The sequence below is a fragment of the Macrobrachium rosenbergii genome, chromosome 22 (genome assembly GCF_040412425.1).
Source record: "Macrobrachium rosenbergii isolate ZJJX-2024 chromosome 22, ASM4041242v1, whole genome shotgun sequence".
Classification (NCBI taxonomy): Eukaryota; Metazoa; Arthropoda; class Malacostraca; order Decapoda; family Palaemonidae; genus Macrobrachium; species Macrobrachium rosenbergii.
Window position 1 is genome coordinate 42,114,127 of NC_089762.1, and position 18,255 is coordinate 42,132,381.

Sequence of the window (18,255 nt, forward strand, 5' to 3'; positions counted from 1 at the left end):
ACCATCAGCGTCTTGCTTTCATTTTTAGACAAACATGTATTATTAATTTTTAGTCAAACTTCGGTGTGATAATTTATATACCGATTATTCTATTGGTAAATCAGCTTACCAAGAAAACCAATGACATTCAGATATATCCTGTAAAACACTTTTCTTGTAACTTTTTTTTTTCTTTAGAGTTATTTACATAATATTGCCAGTTCTTCTCTGGTTGTGTTCATTTGACTTGTCCAGATTTGCAACGCTTAGGACGAAAGGTCAGCGACCCTGAAAATATTGACTGAATACAGAAGTATCATTATTTTCATCCCAGTCAAGGTCAAGAGGAAATTATGCATTTTGTTTTTTGTTCCTTGTGGGTTTATTTCTTCTCTTTACGTCTTCCTTTCTCTTCTACTTTTTCCCAACAGTTTTCCATTTTTGGTCATTTCATTTTTCATTATTTTCACGTTTCTCCTCTGTGCCTTCTGTTATACTGTATGCCTCACTTTAAGGTCGGAGGTCAGAGTCACTGAGTAGGTTATAGTTGTTTTGTGATAGGCACTGATATAAACCGTGAAATAGTTACAAGGATTTCATTTGTATTTTTTTTTAACGTTTTTATGCTGTTCCCTCTGATATGTGGTCAAGGTCACGGAGCAGCGTAACTTGCAGTGACATAAACCACGAAATGGTCACAAGGTTATAATTACATTCACAGCATCATACATTATTTTGACCTGAATTGACCTGAGTTGTGAATTATGTACCTGGTCTATAGTCGACTGTAGTGTATCGCAGCCAGAATGGAGAAAGGCTTGGGGAGCCAAAAGATCAAAAAAGGCGTTTTGAGAACCTGAAGACGTATTGTTTACTTAAAAAAAAAATAATAGATGTCTATTTACATAAACATCTCTTCGCTGTCTTGTCCTCAATTCAAGGTCGTCTTGACCTCGCCAACATTTACATTCTCTCTCTCTCTCTGTCTCTCTCTCTCTCTCTCTCTCTCTCTCTCTCTCTCTCTCTCTCTCTCTCTCTCTCTCAACATCATCATCTGTCCACCTGAGGTTTTTCTTGGTCCTCGGTCATTTACCCTTTTTCTCCTGAGATCTACTCCCACCTGTTTTTGACAGTTGCTACGGTGTTCCAGTATTGTCATGCAAACTTCGGCTTCGTTTAATGCGGTTTTAAACATCGAAGATACTGTTATTCATCTGAATTTTCTTTTCTGTTATTTTTAAAATATCAGATGTGTTTATTTCCATTTGTCATAACAGTTTTATTGGTCAATCTTTACCGTGATGTCAAGATTAAGCATAGATAATCGGAAACCAACGCCAGTGTCACCGCCAGTCGCCGACGATTCAAACAAAGTGTTTTTAAGAAGTCTCGCCGATGTCCCTCATGAATTTTCGCTCCCTCAACAGTTTCCATAATTCAAGAGACGCCCCTAACCCCCCTCACTACTGACGACCAAGACCAAGAGCTCGCCTGGAAGGCAAGGGAGCTTTTGGGCGTTTTATAAGAGCACCCAGGGCACACACACACACACAAAAGAGAAGTCACATAAATCTGACCTGGAAGAAAGAAAGAAGAAACGACCATAGCCTTCGAGAAACCTCTTCGGGGAAACGTGTGATTTCTTCTGGTTCCTGCAATGACGTATAGGTGGCTGTGGAGCCAATCAGAGTGATGGGTTAATTACGGCCACGCCCTCTTTTATGAGCCATGACTACGCTCGCCTTTTCGGGAATTTTTTTTTTTTTACCCTTTTTTTGCCCATTTCAACTAACATATGAGCATTTTAGATGAGTTTTTAATTTTCATTTTCATTCTAATTTTATTTCTAAATATAATTTTATATTATTAGGTGTTGGTGTACAACAGATGTTATTACTAGGTGTTAGTGTACAACAGGTCATTAACAATTTAAAATTACCATCACTTAACATGAAAGCTAATCTCGGCTGCCATTATAATAACACGACACTTAATAGTTATTTTTTTTTGTCTTGCAAGGTGAATGCCCTTCGCCAAAAAAAAAAAACTCGAGGCACAAGAAATAAGGAAAAATGTCCTCAGAAATGAGATAATAACACCCAGGCAATGACCCCATACGAATTCGGGGCCTGCAAATGAGGTACTCTCATTATTATAGTCACTAGTAATAATAGTAGTAATATTAGTAGTGGTAGTATTAGTAGTAGTAAATGAGGTTTGTATTTATGGTTGATGATGAGATCATGATAGTGACGTTTTTGATGTTTATAGAGAAAGTTTTAGAACATTGTGAGTTCTGCACAATTTTACGCAAACAAAATCATCAATATACACACACAATTATTACCGTAGATATACACACACACGTTATTAAACTCATACACAAAAATAAATACGGTGTACACAAAGACATACACACACATACACATAAATTATTACCGTAGATAGCAGATACCCACATACCATGTTCAACATATGCACAACAAGGAATATACAGCAAACGCACATACACATTACAACCGTAAGTACACACACATACACATTGTTACCGTAGATACACATACACATTATTTCCGTAGATACACATACACATTATTACCGTAGATACACACACATTATTTCCGTAAATACACACGCACGTAATTCAACGCATACACAAACATATGTACACACGTACCCAGAAATACAGTGCACTTCACACACACAGAGACACACACACACACCAATACCCAGTTGTCACGACATCCCCAGGGTATAAGAATGCTGTCGGACGGGCGTTGCAAAAACTGGCTCCATCTTTGCAAGTCAATTTAACAGTATCTTGTGAGATGCCCCCTGAACGTGTATCGGAGGAGAATTCTCTCTCTCTCTCTCTCTCTCTCTCTCTCTCTCTCTCTCTCTCTCTCTCTCTCTCTCTCTCAAATGTTTTTTTCGAAAGTATGTACGTTAATCTGAGATGTCCCCTGAACGTTTATCAGAGGAGAATTATCCTCCCTCCTCTCTCTCTCTCTCTCTCTCTCTCTCTCTCTCTCTCTCTCTCTCTCTCTCTCTTTTTATTACTCGAAAATATTTACGTATAACTATCCTCTTCCTGGCGTTGTTAATCTTTTGTTACCGCGTATGTCTCTCTCTCTCTCTCTCTCTATTTCTCTCTCTCTCTCTCTCTCTCTCTCTCTCTCTCTCTCTCCCCGTGCGTCGGTGCAACAGATGTTTCAAGACGAGTCTGGTTATTATGAAACGGATCAGATCTATAGAAAAAATGTAAAGGCATGAAATTAATAACAAATTCCGATATGTTGGGACACAAATATTGATATAAGGAAGCGATTGATCCCCTCTGATAGATTATACGAAAAAGGGACAACCGACGCAGGGAGAGAGTTCCAAATCTTGACTATGGGACCCGATGGTGGATGGATTCTATGTAAATTTCATGGTTGTATTCTTATTGGCTTGATAATCTTCCGATCATGATTAGGTGTAGTTTTCAATAATTGTCACAATATACGTATAAGTGCAGGATATGATGATATAATGATTAAATTTAGAATTCTTTGTTTATTGCGTATATGTATGTATGTATATATTATATATATATATATATATATATATATATATATATATATATATATATATATATATATATATATATATATATATATATATATATATATATATATATATATATATCATACCAACCTGTATCTTCAGTTTTACTTTTGTCATTTTTTTTCCTGGGAAAATTGTTTGAAACGGATATAACCCCCCTGCTCTCTCTCTCTCTCTCTCTCTCTCTCTCTCTCTCTCTCTCTCTCTCTCTCTCTCTCTCTCTCCTTATTCGGTAATTGACAGGAAATACTCGTTTTGAAACGTATGCTGGAAGTACGAGCACAGATGGTTCTTGCGTGCTTTTATTTTTACGACCGAAAGGTCTAGGGTCGGTAGTGTAAATCTCTCTCTCTCTCTCTCTCTCTCTCTCTCTCTCTCTCTCTCTCTCTCTCTCTCTCTCTCTCTCTCTCTCCACTTTGGCGTCACAGAGGAAAACTTGTCGACCTTCCTTTGCAAAATCATTCAAACATCGATCATGATTATTGTGGTGTAAGAAAAGGCCACTTTTACTTTTGACATTTTTTTTTTCCTCTTTATCCTCTTTCACATGATATTCCTCTTCGTTATTGACTGCATACCCTTCCCCTCCCCTTCTTTCGACCTCGTATAAATACACTTAACGTTTCCCAATCTCCCTGAACTTTCGTGGAAGTCACGAACTTAAGCGTCAACCGATTTCTGTGGCTCGCTCTCAGACCGTTCACTTTTAGAACACACAATATCCTGACACTTTCCTCTCTGTTTCCTGGGTCATATTTTGCTCTATTTCCTGGGTCATGTTTTGACCTGTCTTGGTTCAAGAGGAAATTGTCGTCATGACGTAATAGTTGAGGCTAATACACAAATTATTTTGAAAAGTTTTTCCCGTCTCGAGTCTGTAGTAAATAAATAGGAAAGTATTACTTATTAATTATTTAGTTATTTAATTAACCAAAGAAAACGGTACTTGGTTTGCAGTCGTTCATTTTGACCTGCAACATTGAATTGTCTGAGTTACATTATTTAATCCTACATTCCTTCTTGGGTTCTCTCTCTCTCTCTCTCTCTCTCTCTCTCTCTCTCTCTCTCTCTCTCTCTCTCTCTCTGGTGCTTTACAAAACTATCTGGATAATTAGCCTTACATGTGTCATAATAATAACGATAATAATAATAATAAAAATATAATAATAATAAACTTTGATATTGATATCAGCAGTGGTAGTTGTAGTGAACATCATCATTATCATCATCATCATCATCGTCATCATCATCATCATCATCAGTCACAGTAGAAGCAGTAGTATTGCAAATTCGAAGTGATTATTTTCTCCTTAGGTAGCTCAAAGCGTAAACATTATTTTCCTTGGAGTTCGCTTTTACTGTACTTGAATACTTCACGCCTTTTCTCTCTCTCTCTCTCTCTCTCTCTCTCTCTCTCTCTCTCTCTCTCTCTGATGGTATTTGGGTGGTTAAAAGCAGATGGTTGTCTCACGCTAAAATTTCAGTTATACCACGAATTCTTTTTCCCGTGATTTTTCGTTTTTAATTCAGTGAGTCAGAAAAATTTCTGTATTTGGTTTGTAGGTGAATAGTGCTATTATTTAAGTTTTCACATCCTCTTCCGTGGTTTATTTCGTTATACTTTGAAGGTTAAAAGGTGTTTCAGTGATCAGTTTTAATCGATTGCTCAGTAATGTAGATTATTTTATTTCTTTATTTTTCCAGCAGGATAGAGGGTAGCAATCAATACCTTTTCAGTCATACATCTAAAGAATCTGTCGTTTATATTTGCACTTGATGAATTTGGTCAGTAGTATAGTTATGTTATCGTTCATATTTGATTATTTTTGTAAGTCATTGTAGTAGGCCATTGTTTCACTTCTAAATCTCTCTTTGTAAACCTCGAATTGGTTAATTTAAAGCTAATTTATTGGAATTCTTCAAACGTTCAAAATGGTAACTCAAACAGAAAAAGACGAAACAGGTAAATAAGAACTGTTACAATATTTACAATCGCCACCACGACCACTATTTTCGCAAGAAAAAATTATCAAAAAGCATTTTTATATTACCATAATATTTGTAACTTCCAAGCTATTTACATCACGTAAATATTTATCGCATTAAGAAAATACGAACCACGAGTTAATGACCAAATGATCGCCAAGTTATTTCCGTACAGGATTTTGTAAATGATTTTTAAAAACCACATTAGGAGCCAAGTGAAAGCCACGGCTGAAGGAATTGCGTAAATCAACGGTTCGCAACGCGAGTCGAAATGTGTCGTGTGTATACCGTAGAGTTTTTCGTCTTTCGACTAGTTAGTATTCCCGTGGCGTATCTTCTCTGTCACTGATTATCTTTCTGTGTTTCCTTCTTCTTTGTTTTATTAACTTGAAGTTCTCTCGAAACTCTGAAATATTCCGGTTTTTTTTGTTGTGCAATTGTGTAAAACGAACTTAAAGTTACACGTTAAATAAAAAATAAATTTATAGAATGCTACCTTTCAGAAAGATTTTATTTTTATGACCGTGAATTATTTTAAGATAACAGTGTATTCTTTAGTGCCAGTTTCTCACAATAATCTTAACTTCACACTGATTTAATCTCCCAGTGTTTGCTTAGGTGAAGTGATTTAAATCATCCGAATTTGTAATTTAAACAAAAATTTTTCATATATAAATACAAATGTATAAATGTATATATATATATATATATATATATATATATATATATATATATATATATATATATATATATATATATATATATATATATATATATATATATATATATATATGTACACACATATACCCATATATATATATGTACAGTAATCGTGAGTGCGCATGCGCGCGAGTCGGTCCTGATGGGGTCATCTAAAAAGACAATCATGATTGACATGGAGCCACTCACGGCATTGCTGTCACGCTTTTTTGGATATAAATGTCAGGGTCACCTTCTACGTAAAAGACTACAGGAATTGGTCATAGAGGGATGCAGTGTGAAAACCACAGTGGTTGTGATTGTTTTGGGGTAGGGGGAGGTGGGTTATAGGTTGTGATGTAGGGGAAGTGGTGGTAGATGATGATTGAGTGCTTATGAGAAGGGGTTATGGGTCTGGAAAATGGCCCTCAAAAGTAATGGATAGGACTGGCTGACTCTCTCTCTCTCTCTCTCTCTCTCTCTCTCTCTCTCTCTCTCTCTCTCAGCCTTTTGTGTGTGTGTCTGAGTAATTTTTTTTTAATGTGGTTGTTGACTTTGTCTTACTTGAAGGGTATGTGAGGAGGTCTCTCTCTCTCTCTCTCTCTCTCTCTCTCTCTCTCTCTCTCTCTCTCTCTCTCTCTCTCTCTCGCGAAATTATGACTTTTAAAGAAATAGGGGTATGTTTATATCTTATACCACGTACAACTTTTTTTTTATTTCTTTTTATAAAATCAGTGAATTGAAAGAAATGCAGGAAATACGGATAAATGTGGAATTATTCTCTTTAATATAATATATATATATATACGGCAAGTGTGTCAGTAGTGCGTCTGATCTCTCACGTTTTAATTCAACCAAGACCAACAAAGTCACGCGTTCTTTTTTATCAAATTCTTTTTGTTACCTTTCTTTTTATTGTTTAATAAAATTCTGAGGCATTCAGGAAGAGGTGGTATTTTTATTCTTCCTGTTGAAAGAATATGAGGGTTACGATTATTAAAGGACTTTTATTTTTTTAGTTATTTCTAACTAAAAAAATACCAAAATAAGTTATTATCTTACTCCTCAGTTACGTTCCTATTTTCTTTTAAAAAGTTTTTTTATTTGTTTTTTTTTTTGTTCTGGATACCTTTCTCGTAGTAATTTTCTTATTAATGTTTCAATTTGTACTGTTCGAGGGTTTTCTTACTTTTACTTCATGTAATATCATTTTCGTATTTTGTCTTCGTAAGTTACTTTTTAATAACAACTTTATATTATCGTTAATTCTCGATCTCTCTCCTCTCCCAGATGTGGACATAGAAGACCAGGAATACGAATGCTACAACCACGAAGCCTCAACTCCGACGGTCCTCATCAGGAACAACTTCAGAGGATTCTGCAGCACCATGTTGGGCACCCACGCCCCCCTCCCCGTCTCCCACGACTACATCAACCCCCCCACGTCCCCCAGAGGCGACCATCATCCCTCCAGCGCCGAAGCATCCCTCCTGGAGGAGGAACTTCGCGCAGCCGGAATCTACTTCAGGCGCCCTGGATCTCCTCCAAGGATACCTTCCAGATGCCGCACCTTGTCCCCGCCCCCGCGCCCACCCCCATCGTCGGCGCTGAAGCGCGAAAGAGGCAGTATAGGAGAAGCAGAAGCCGTAGCGGCGGCATTGCACGTGCTCGACGCATCCCTGGCGGGTTTGAGCGGCGGAGAAGACTCCTCCGGTGAAAGTTCCCCCGCTCGGTCGCACGCCTCCACCGTGGTCGAGAGACGCCACCAACAGCAACAGCTTCAGTGTTCTCCGGACCCTCCGCCCGTTGACACCCTCACGTCGTCTTGCTCTCCCTCCTCCTCCTCCGCCTCTCACGGGAATAACTTCGGCGGCGCCTTCGTCAGAGAAGGAGACGCCTCCTCCTTCTACGGCCCCTCCCAGCCTTCTTCCAGTGGCGATCGCGTCGACGCCCCCCTCCAGAATAATACCAGCATCAACAGCCCCCCCAGTGTACGTGTATATATCAGTGGTGACCTGAATGATAGTGATAACAGTAGCAGTGCGGTGGATTACAATTACGAGTCGGGTTTGAGTAGTACTTGCAGTGCGGAAGATAGTAGTATTCATAGTCATAGTCATAGTGGCAGGGACCCCGAAGAGCTCGGGGGCATCTCTCGAGGAGGAGGACAACACCACCATGAGAAAGGGCCGGAAGACCCAGATCTAAAAGACAGGAGAATAAGAAGCGGCAACGTCGACGGGATCATCCGCGGAAGTTGCGGACGGGATTCCGCGTCCTCCTCCACCGTGGGCGGAACGGGCGAACAAGATGGAGGAGGAGAAGGGCCGTTCGAGGGCCCTCTCCACCACCACCAGCACCAACACCAACACCATCTCCCTCACCCGAAGGAGACGTTCAACCTCATCGAGGAGATGTACGTGGACACGAGGCCAGTGCCCAGGTCCACCGTCTCGATGAGGGCGTACTACCCGGGCGTCAATTACGACTCGTCCTCGTCCTCTTCTCCCAAGAGCTCTCTGAAGCCTCCCTCCTCCTCCTCCATCTCCTCCTCCTCCTCCTCCAGACACCCGGAGAGGGGGACGTCCTTAGACAGCACACAGACGGTGCCAGCAGACAGCGACAGCGGGCATGAGAGCGGTGCCACCAGTCCTTGTGGCACTCTCATCCTCGACGATACCCAGTCACCTCCTCCTTCTCCACCGAACAATCACCATACCCTCAAGACGCATCCCGCCGCCATCCATACCCACACCTCCTCCCTCTCTCACTCCCGCACCTCCAGCCTGCACTCCTGCAGAGGGCCTGGAGTGCTGGAGGGGGAGGTGGGCGTAGCTGTCGTGGGCGATCCTACCCACGCCGACATGGGCATGGGCGGGATGGCCTTAGAACCGAGACCGCCGACGCACTTCGTCGTGGTCGCCATAGATTTCGGGACGACCTACAGCGGGTATGCCTTCAGCTTCACCAGGGATCCTGACAGCATCCACATGATGAAGAAGTGGGAAGGTAAGATAGGCTTTCTTTTTTTTTTATCTTGAATTTTTATCTTAAATTTCCTTTTGCCCCTTTTTTTTCTTAACGAATATATAATCCAAAATTAATTCGTTCTCTAGATATGTTAAAAGCTTTTGTAGATTATATGCTGAAAAATTAATATGCGTTGTATCATTCATATCAGTGTTCACAGTGTTATGAGAAGTGGAAATTATTATTATTATTATTATTATTATTATTATTATTATTATTATTATTATTACTCAAAGCTAGGATTCATATACAAATACTAGACTGATTCGAGTCCCAGTCCTATTATAAAACCAAACTACTTCCTTTTAGGGGCTTGAGAAGTAGGTTAAACCGTGACCAGGAAAAAAAATCGATTTACAAGACTCGATTCGGCGATATAAAAAGGTGTTTGTCCTTGAGCAATGAGCATTTCTGGAGTCCAAAATCGTGGGTGAAACGCTTTAACCTTGGGATATTGAAAAAGTGCAGTCATTTTTTATTTGGTGACCTTTCCTTCCTTAGAATTCTGGTCAATATTTAATAGGATACTCTAAAGGTTATACATATGCATAGAACTTTTAAAGTATCTTTCGATTTTTGATTAAGAGATACTGTACATTAACATTTTTATAATTTACGCAATATTTTTCTTGAAGTGCCAAAGGATTTGTAAATTTACTATGATTAATATTCATCTTCTAGAATAATAATGATATTAAACAGTAATTGATTGATTTATCTAAGATTTTCCAGCCTTTTAATGATTTCACGAAAATGTGGAGAGTAAGCAAAGTATTTTGTTTTATTATTTTCGACGTAGTTCCTTGCGTTCGTGTGTGCCTGCAGTTGAGTTGTCATATCTGTCATACATTCAAAAAGTAAAAACTTTTGGAAATAATGTTTGATTAAAGACAGACCGTTAGAGAGACGACTCAGCGTTTCAATATTTCGAGAATATTTACTTAACAAGTGAAGGTGTAGAATAGAAATCGCACTCATACTTTTATTATTATTATTATTATTATTATTATTATTATTATTATTATTATTATTATTATTATTAAAAGTATAGCATTCTTGCGTGAAGATGTAGAATTGAATCTCAGACATACTGTATTATTATTATTATTATTATTATTATTATTATTATTATTATTATTATTATTATTATTATTATTATTACAACTACAAATGACCCCGAACAAAAGTAACTCACAGAGTAAATATAATACATCCTGGCATAGGAAGTACATGATTGTAACAGATACACACACACACACACACACAAGCGTTGCGAATCGGACTGAAAATTATCCTTTATCGAATTTGAAGGTTAACTTCGCCACAAGGTCGCATAGGCAGTAATCACTGCTCTTCCTTCCCATACCGACACGGCAGTCGTTGAAGTCGCTTGCATGAAATATCGGTGTAGTATTGCCCTTCTCTCTCTCTCTCTCTCTCTCTCTCTCTCTCTCTCTCTCTCTCTTACTGTGCACGCGTACAAGTTAGTTGTCCGAATATTTTTATTGTGTTGTATGTCAGTATTTTATTTTATAGTTACGACCCTCTTATGTTTTGAAGCCACTTTTGTTTATATAGTTTTCTATGCATAGTAATTATTCTATATTAATCATTTCTTATTTTAAACTTTTATAGTTTCAATAGACGTCAGTTTAATGTAAGATTAATGTACCATTCGCCCAAGGTATTCGTTGGATAAATAGTTTGATGTGTACCGTCCATTGTAGACGGGGCATGCTTTGTACCCACAAAAGATCTTTTGTGTATACTCTCTCTCTCTCTCTCTCTCTCTCTCTCTCTCTCTCTCTCTCTCTCTCTCTCTCTCTCTCTTCGAAGTCTTTGTATTTTCATACGGAGGATCTTAGACTTGAAAATATAGTACTTAGATTCAATAAAAAAAATAACCTTTACAATTTGATGTTCTCTCTCTCTCTCTCTCTCTCTCTCTCTCTCTCTCTCTCTCTCTCTCTCTCTCTCTCTCTCTCTCCTTCCTTCCAAATCCTTGTAATTTCATCAGGAAGAGATTTAGACTTGAAATTATAAGACTTTGATTAAAAACCAAAACAGATTTTGAAAAATCTTTTTAAATCTGATCTAGTTACAGTGGTTAGTTTTCCATCTGGTTAACGCTACTAATGAATACGACACTTTTACATTTTAATTCAGCCCTTGCATTCATTTTGTGTTTAAAAAATCATTGAAAAAAATCATCAGCCGAAATTAAAACGAAAGTGACACGTTCATTTCAACAAAAAATTAAAAATAAAAAAGTGTTTGAAAGTGAATGAAAATTTAGTCAAATCATTTTTCAAAGAGACTTCAGTATTTTTGTACGAACATTTATTTGCTGTAGTTAAAACGAAAGTAACGGGTTAATTTCAGCAAAAAATATAAAAAAAGAAAAAGCGTTTGAAAGTGAATTGAAATCTAGTAAAATCAGAAACTTGCTAAAATCAGTTTTTAAAGAGACTTCAGTCTTTTCATACAAAAATTTTTTGCTGTGCTTAAAACGAAAGTAACACGTTAATTTAAAAAAAATAAAAAAAAAAAAAGCTTTTGAAAGTGAATGGAAATTTAGTCAAATCATTTTTTAAAGAGACATTTTCGAGAACAGGTGGCGCTTGAAAGTAACTACTAATTGAAGAAAAGAAAGTATTTATGCATATTCTTAACTTTTTTCTTTGTCCATTCTTTTACTATCTTTTCATTTCCTCCTCCATTCAAAGTGGAATACTTCTGCACGGTCTCTTGACGACAATTGACGTGTAAAGTGACTTTATGACTTTCACTTATTTCACTCTGACGTTTTAAGCGAATTATTTCTGAAGAAAAAAAAATAGGGTATAGTTGCGTGAAGGTGCAGAATAGAAATCGCAGACATACTTTATTATTATTATTATTATTATTATTATTATTATTATTATTATTATTATTATTATTATTATTATTATTATTATTATTATTATTATTAAAAATATAGCATTATTGCGTGAAAATGTAGAATTGAATCTGAGACATACTTTATTATTATTATTATTATTATTATTATTATTATTATTATTATTATTATTATTATTATTATTATTAAAAATATAGATTTCTTGCGTGAAAATGTATAATTGAATCTGAGACATACTTTATTATTATTATTATTATTATTATTATTATTATTATTATTATTATTATTATTATTATTATTATTATTATTACAAATTCATGCTTAGCACACCCACAGGGCCAGTACCATAAAACAAAGTAATAAAAAATAACGAACAAGCAAAGCTACATCAACAGACCTATAAATATACGTCGACATCAGTAAAAGTCATAAAATCGTAAGTCCCTTGCTCACGGTATCATAAAAGAGTATTAAAACTTCACTAGAACCTCTCCGATAACCAAACTCAATTATGCATTTATGTATATGGCTGTGCTTGCCTTTGCTATTTAGCTCTGTGCATAATGTCCTTATGGAGCTTCAGCTAATAAAGTCGAAAAGGTAAAGCATGGTAATATCTTGGCGAATAAATGCTTCTGTGATGGTTTTACTTTTATTGCAAAGTTAAGGTTGGTTTAGTAGATTTTTGTTGTTATCTATCTATCTCTCTCTCTCTCTTTATCTATCTATCTATTATCTATTATATATCAGTAAATGCATGGTTCATTTTATGTACAGTTTATCTATGAAAGTTTTCCAGCATGTAAAGTTAAATCTTCCCCGAAGTTACTTCTGAGATTGCGTAATTAAATTCTCTCTCTCTCTCTCTCTCTCTCTCTCTCTCTCTCTCTCTCTCTCTCTCTCTCTCTCTCTCTCTCTCTCTCTGTATATATATATATATATATATATATATATATATATATATATATATATATATATATATATGTATATATAATATATATAAATTTATATATATATATATATAGAGAGAGAATTTATATAGATATTATAGAGAGAGAGAGAGAGAGAGAGAGAGACTGGGACATACCCTCCCCACCTACAGGCCACAAGAAATCATTTAATACACCCAATCTCTAAATAAAGAAATCCTCTCACAGGCGTTTTTGGGCACGCTTCATTATCCACGGAAAACGTGTTGCCCCGGCGTCGATAAGATGATGATACTCTTGATAAAATTTACGACCTGGAGTTTTTTTTTTTTTTAATCATACACTGAGGGCGTGGGCGTAGTTTTTTTTTCTCCGGGGTTGAAGTTGTGGGGGAACCTGGATCGTGCATTGAGCTTGAAGTATTTTTTTTTTTAAGATCGAGCTAGATTTTTTTTTATTTTAGGTTCGATGTCCGATTCGTCAACCACCTCGTTGCAAGTTGCCTACTTGCGGTTTTTTTTTTTTTTTTTTTTTTTTTTTTTTTTAGGGAATTAGGGTTCGTGGTATTTCTGTTTTATTTGATGTCGTACCCTTCTGATTATTTATTTTAATTCAGTTCGTGGCCGTGTACAATGGCGTTAGTACAAAATACTTAAATGTTTGATGACGAAGTAATAGTTACAGTATAAATGATAATTATCAAAATAAATATTATTATTATTATTATTATTATTATTATTATTATTATTATTATTATTATTATTATTATTTATTTCACCACAAAAGAAAACTGATAGTGTAGTGACAGTTTCGTGTTGATAAATTGATATTTTAAAGACTTAATCATTGAATTATCATCTCGTCATTTACACAATTATTTACGTTGTAAATTTAACATCGACACAATACTAACAACAAACTAAAAAAAAATATTAGACAAAACAAAAACAATAAAAAAAATTAATATAAGAACCAAAGAAATTAGTAAACAAACAAGATAAAGAAAAACAAACACGTGAGAATAATTAATTCCGACCAAACATGTCTTCGTGAAGTTGGCGTCAACACTGTCCTGCCCCTTCTCTCTCTCTCTCTCTCTCTCTCTCTCTCTCTCTCTCTCTCTCTCTCTCTCTCTCTCTCTCTCTCCTTTTGGGGTCGTGTTTATTTTCGCACTTTTAGCGTGGTCTGTTTTGCTTCAAGACGAGAGGTCTCGTATATTCAGATTTGATCGCATAAGATAACTGCAGGTGCGTTCACCCTTTTACGAGAGAGAGAGAGAGAGAGAGAGAGAGAGAGAGAGAGAGAGAGAGAGAGAGAGAGAGAGTGGAGGGGGGGGGGCGGGAGGAGTTTGAACTCTCCACTAGCTAAGAGGTAATAATAATAATAATAATAATAATAATAATAATAATAATAATATAATAATAATAATAATAATAAAAACTTTTATAACTAATTCTTATAGTGCCTGTTGATGAAACCCTTCTATAAATTAATGTTTATGAAGCCTCAATATTAAGAAGTGTTCCTTTTACTAACATAAAAAGTAACCTTTCGGACACAGGCAATGTTTAGTTTGGTTTTTTATGTTATTGTTGTCATTGTAGTTACTTTAGTTACTCTGAAAGCTTTCGGGCCTTGCTGTGACCCGTCACCTCTTGCTTAAAAATACCAAGTTTGCTGCAAGTTCAGATAACCCTTGGTTATGTTATTTAATGTAACTTTTCTGTTTTATACAGGCTTGGGACCGTCATGAGTCTATGAACTATCAGTGGCAGGGTTGTTATTGTTATTATTATCGTTGAATAATATAAATGCTGACGAATAGTCAAAACTGAATACCAAAAGGACAATTCCAAACGTGTATTGTGTCTTTACTTTCTTAATGAACTCTTATCATACTGTAGAGTTAATTCCCTTGACAATATCCAAATCACTAGACCTATCTTTCATGGTTGCTAATTGATGGCGGAGATTATAATAATGGTTTTATTAACCTGTAGTTCACTACGAGCTTATGTTATTATCCTGTGGGCACCAAAAGAGTTGGAAAGCATAGACCTACTTGGTTTAGAACTTCAAGAAACGAGGGTTCGGATAAGGGAAGAATTGTATGAGATGAAACACAGGAAAGAAGTGAATGGTGGAGGAGTACAGAGGCCCTTTGAACAAACATTCATACGAAGCAATCCTAAAATACTATGAATTATCAAAGCAAAGTGTCTTAGAATAAAACGAAACATTAATTAAACTCGAAGGGAAATAACAAACGAATTAGGAACTAAGATCATTATAACGGAAAGTTGCAAATGTGTCCCAATCTCTGCTTATCTTAAACATGAATCCTTTCCAACTTATTATAAAAATTTCCCTCACGTAAGTCTTAGAGGCTTTCTTTTCGTTTTCCCACCTTATCTACAGAGCTGTCAGAATTCTCTTTAATTGTTCCTTTAAATGTAGAGCACCTTCTTTCTGCAAAGGTCCAGTGAAACTCATATGAAACCGTGTGAACTAGAATTTTGAAAGCCACTGCTACCGTGTAGCCATAGACCAGGAAAGTCGTAACTGCTAGTAATTGGTGGAAAAGGAAACATTTGATAGCAGCGAGACTCAAGAAGTTTCTCAAGTGAAATTAGATATTTTGGGAATTTTGTAAGTGAAGATATACGATATTTTATTAGTATATAGGCCTAGGTGTAAGGATTTTTGGTGTACTGTCATAGATATTTTAATCAGCTGCGTAGATTCTTAATAAGGTAATGCCTAGGCTGATAATTCGGGAGTTGATTGTGATATTCATGCTCATTTTTATTCATTTTTCTTAACAGGAACGGAATTTCACTATTAATTCGAAGTCTTTTGGTATTAAAGTTAATTCTCTTTAGTTCATAAATGCCATAAAAAGTCTTGTCAACAATACTATTACATTTTATTTAAAGAAACTCGATTCACACCATTTTCCCCGTTTTTCTCACAGTCGTTCAAGGCTATAAGCATTGCGGAGCTGAATGGCCGTCCTTCTCTGCCCCAGGGCATGACCTTTGCCCCTGAATACCCTAAATATACCCTCTACTTAGTGATATAATACTAGGCAACACCTAGACCTACGTCAGGTATCCCTCACTAAAGTAACCTACACAGGCTGACAGGGGTGAGGAGTAACCTCTAGCACTCTGTATATGAATATATAATACAGGACAACACCTAGACCTACGTAAGGTATCCGAGGGTATCCTACACTAGGGGATCCACTTCTACCCACATTTGAAGGTGCATAGGCTGACAGGGGCCAGGAGTGACCTCTAGGACCTGTCTAGGATAACTTAAGTGGCTTTGTTTAGGTTAGGAGAGTGATCTGAGTCACCACTTGGCTCCTGTCACTAAACCTGCTTAGGTCCCACGAAGGGATCCCACCTGGCTTCTGTTGTTGTATCCTGTGCCAGCTTGGATGGGTTGCGATCAGTCGTTTCCAGTTCGTCTCTCCCATAAATATGCTCTCTCTCTCTCTCTCTCTCTCTCTCTCTCTCTCTCTCTCTCTCTCTCTCTCCTGGAAAGTTCTGTTTATGGTTTTTTTTTAGGATTTTTAATTCTTAGTTTGTCTGTTCGGATCATTTATTGGATAGTACGAAGAATATGAAGACTTACAATTGACTGGTAGATTGGTTTTTCAATTAATAAATCTTGCTGCCATTCTTCGTAGGCATTCGATGTTGTTATTCATAGAAATTTCCCCCTCTCTCTCTCTCTCTCTCTCTCTCTCTCTCTCTCTCTCTCTCTCTCTCTCTCTCTCTCTCTCTCTCTCTCTGTACATTTGTGTTATTACACATAGGCGTATACGGTCGTTCGTAAATATGTACTTATTATATATCCACATATTCTTTATTTATTTCCGTTCTCTCTCACGCTCGAACATTTTTCCCTTACCAATTGCGCATGTCACCTGTCAGTCATTGATATTCGTTTAAAATTAGCATACAACCCAATCATGCAGTACTTAAACATAGGCATGTTATTCTTGTAACACCAGGAGAGATTAAATTTAGCGTCCGTCGCTCGTGAAATTCAGAACTCGCCAAATTGCACCGGTAGTCATTGGGCGTCTACACTTTTAGGGTGAACTTCCGTTTGTCTATGGATGAGAAATCTTAAATTAGAGGCTAATATTGTTTTTTTTTTTTTATGGGGTCTCCTTCAACGTGAAATGGGCGTAGTTTTTGTTTTGTAGAAAAATTTATCCTTATGGAATACGAGTTGAGTTTTGTAATAGTTCAGAAAAAATATAACAACAATAATAATGTAATTCTGGGTATTACAAATACATACGTATATGGCGAAAATTGCTCAGTAGAATGTATATATATATATATATATATATATATATATATATATATATATATATATATATATATATATATATATATATATATATATATATGTATGTATAAATATACATGTATATTGTAAATACTTAATGCCATTATTGAAGGCTGATCTCTTTATATTAATTGTACTTTTAGTCCTTATCAGTAGGAACGGTCTATTGGTAGAGAAAAAAATTTAAAAGATTAGTGATCCTGGTACAAACCTTTTCAGCTCTATAAGATGTTTATCATGAATATTGACATCAGGAAAATATTTAATGTAATGGCCATAGGTAGTATGTAGACAGATACTCCTTCTAGCTATATAAATAGCGTATTACAATGACAGAAAAGAAAGCAAAGATACTTATATAAGATACTTATATGAGTTGAGATACTTTCAGAATTCAGTATCGTAAATTGAAGTCGGAATTTAATCCGTATGCATAGTAATGTCACCTTTCAAACTGAAATATTTCTGGTATTGCAGATTTTAATGTGTCTTGCACGCTTTGCTGACCAGATGTTCTTATGTTACCTCATACCCGCTGGTCTCTCTTGTGTATCGCTTATCGTAAAATCTTTACAATCTGCTCTCTGTGTTTTTTTATAAATATTGTCACTTTCTCTCTCTCTCTCTCTCTCTCTCTCTCTCTCTCTCTCTCTCTCTCTCTCTCTATGCCAAATTCATTCTTTTAACACCAGCAACCTTTTCGTTTATCGAATTAACGACTTAGTATTTCATTTCTCTCTCTCTCTCTCTCTC

General features: G+C 36.4%; 1 protein-coding gene across 3 annotated transcripts in view; it reads left to right on the forward strand.

Moving 5' to 3' along the window:
• LOC136850800 (uncharacterized) overlaps positions 1 to 18,255 on the forward strand; it is a 185,239-nt gene that overhangs the window by 143,841 nt on the left and 23,143 nt on the right. For all 3 annotated transcript variants that reach the window (XM_067124813.1, XM_067124812.1, XM_067124814.1), the window contains exon 4: positions 7,564 to 9,282. In XM_067124813.1, coding sequence (XP_066980914.1) covers positions 7,564 to 9,282 — 1,719 coding nt within the window. The remainder of the gene's footprint in view (positions 1 to 7,563; positions 9,283 to 18,255) is intronic.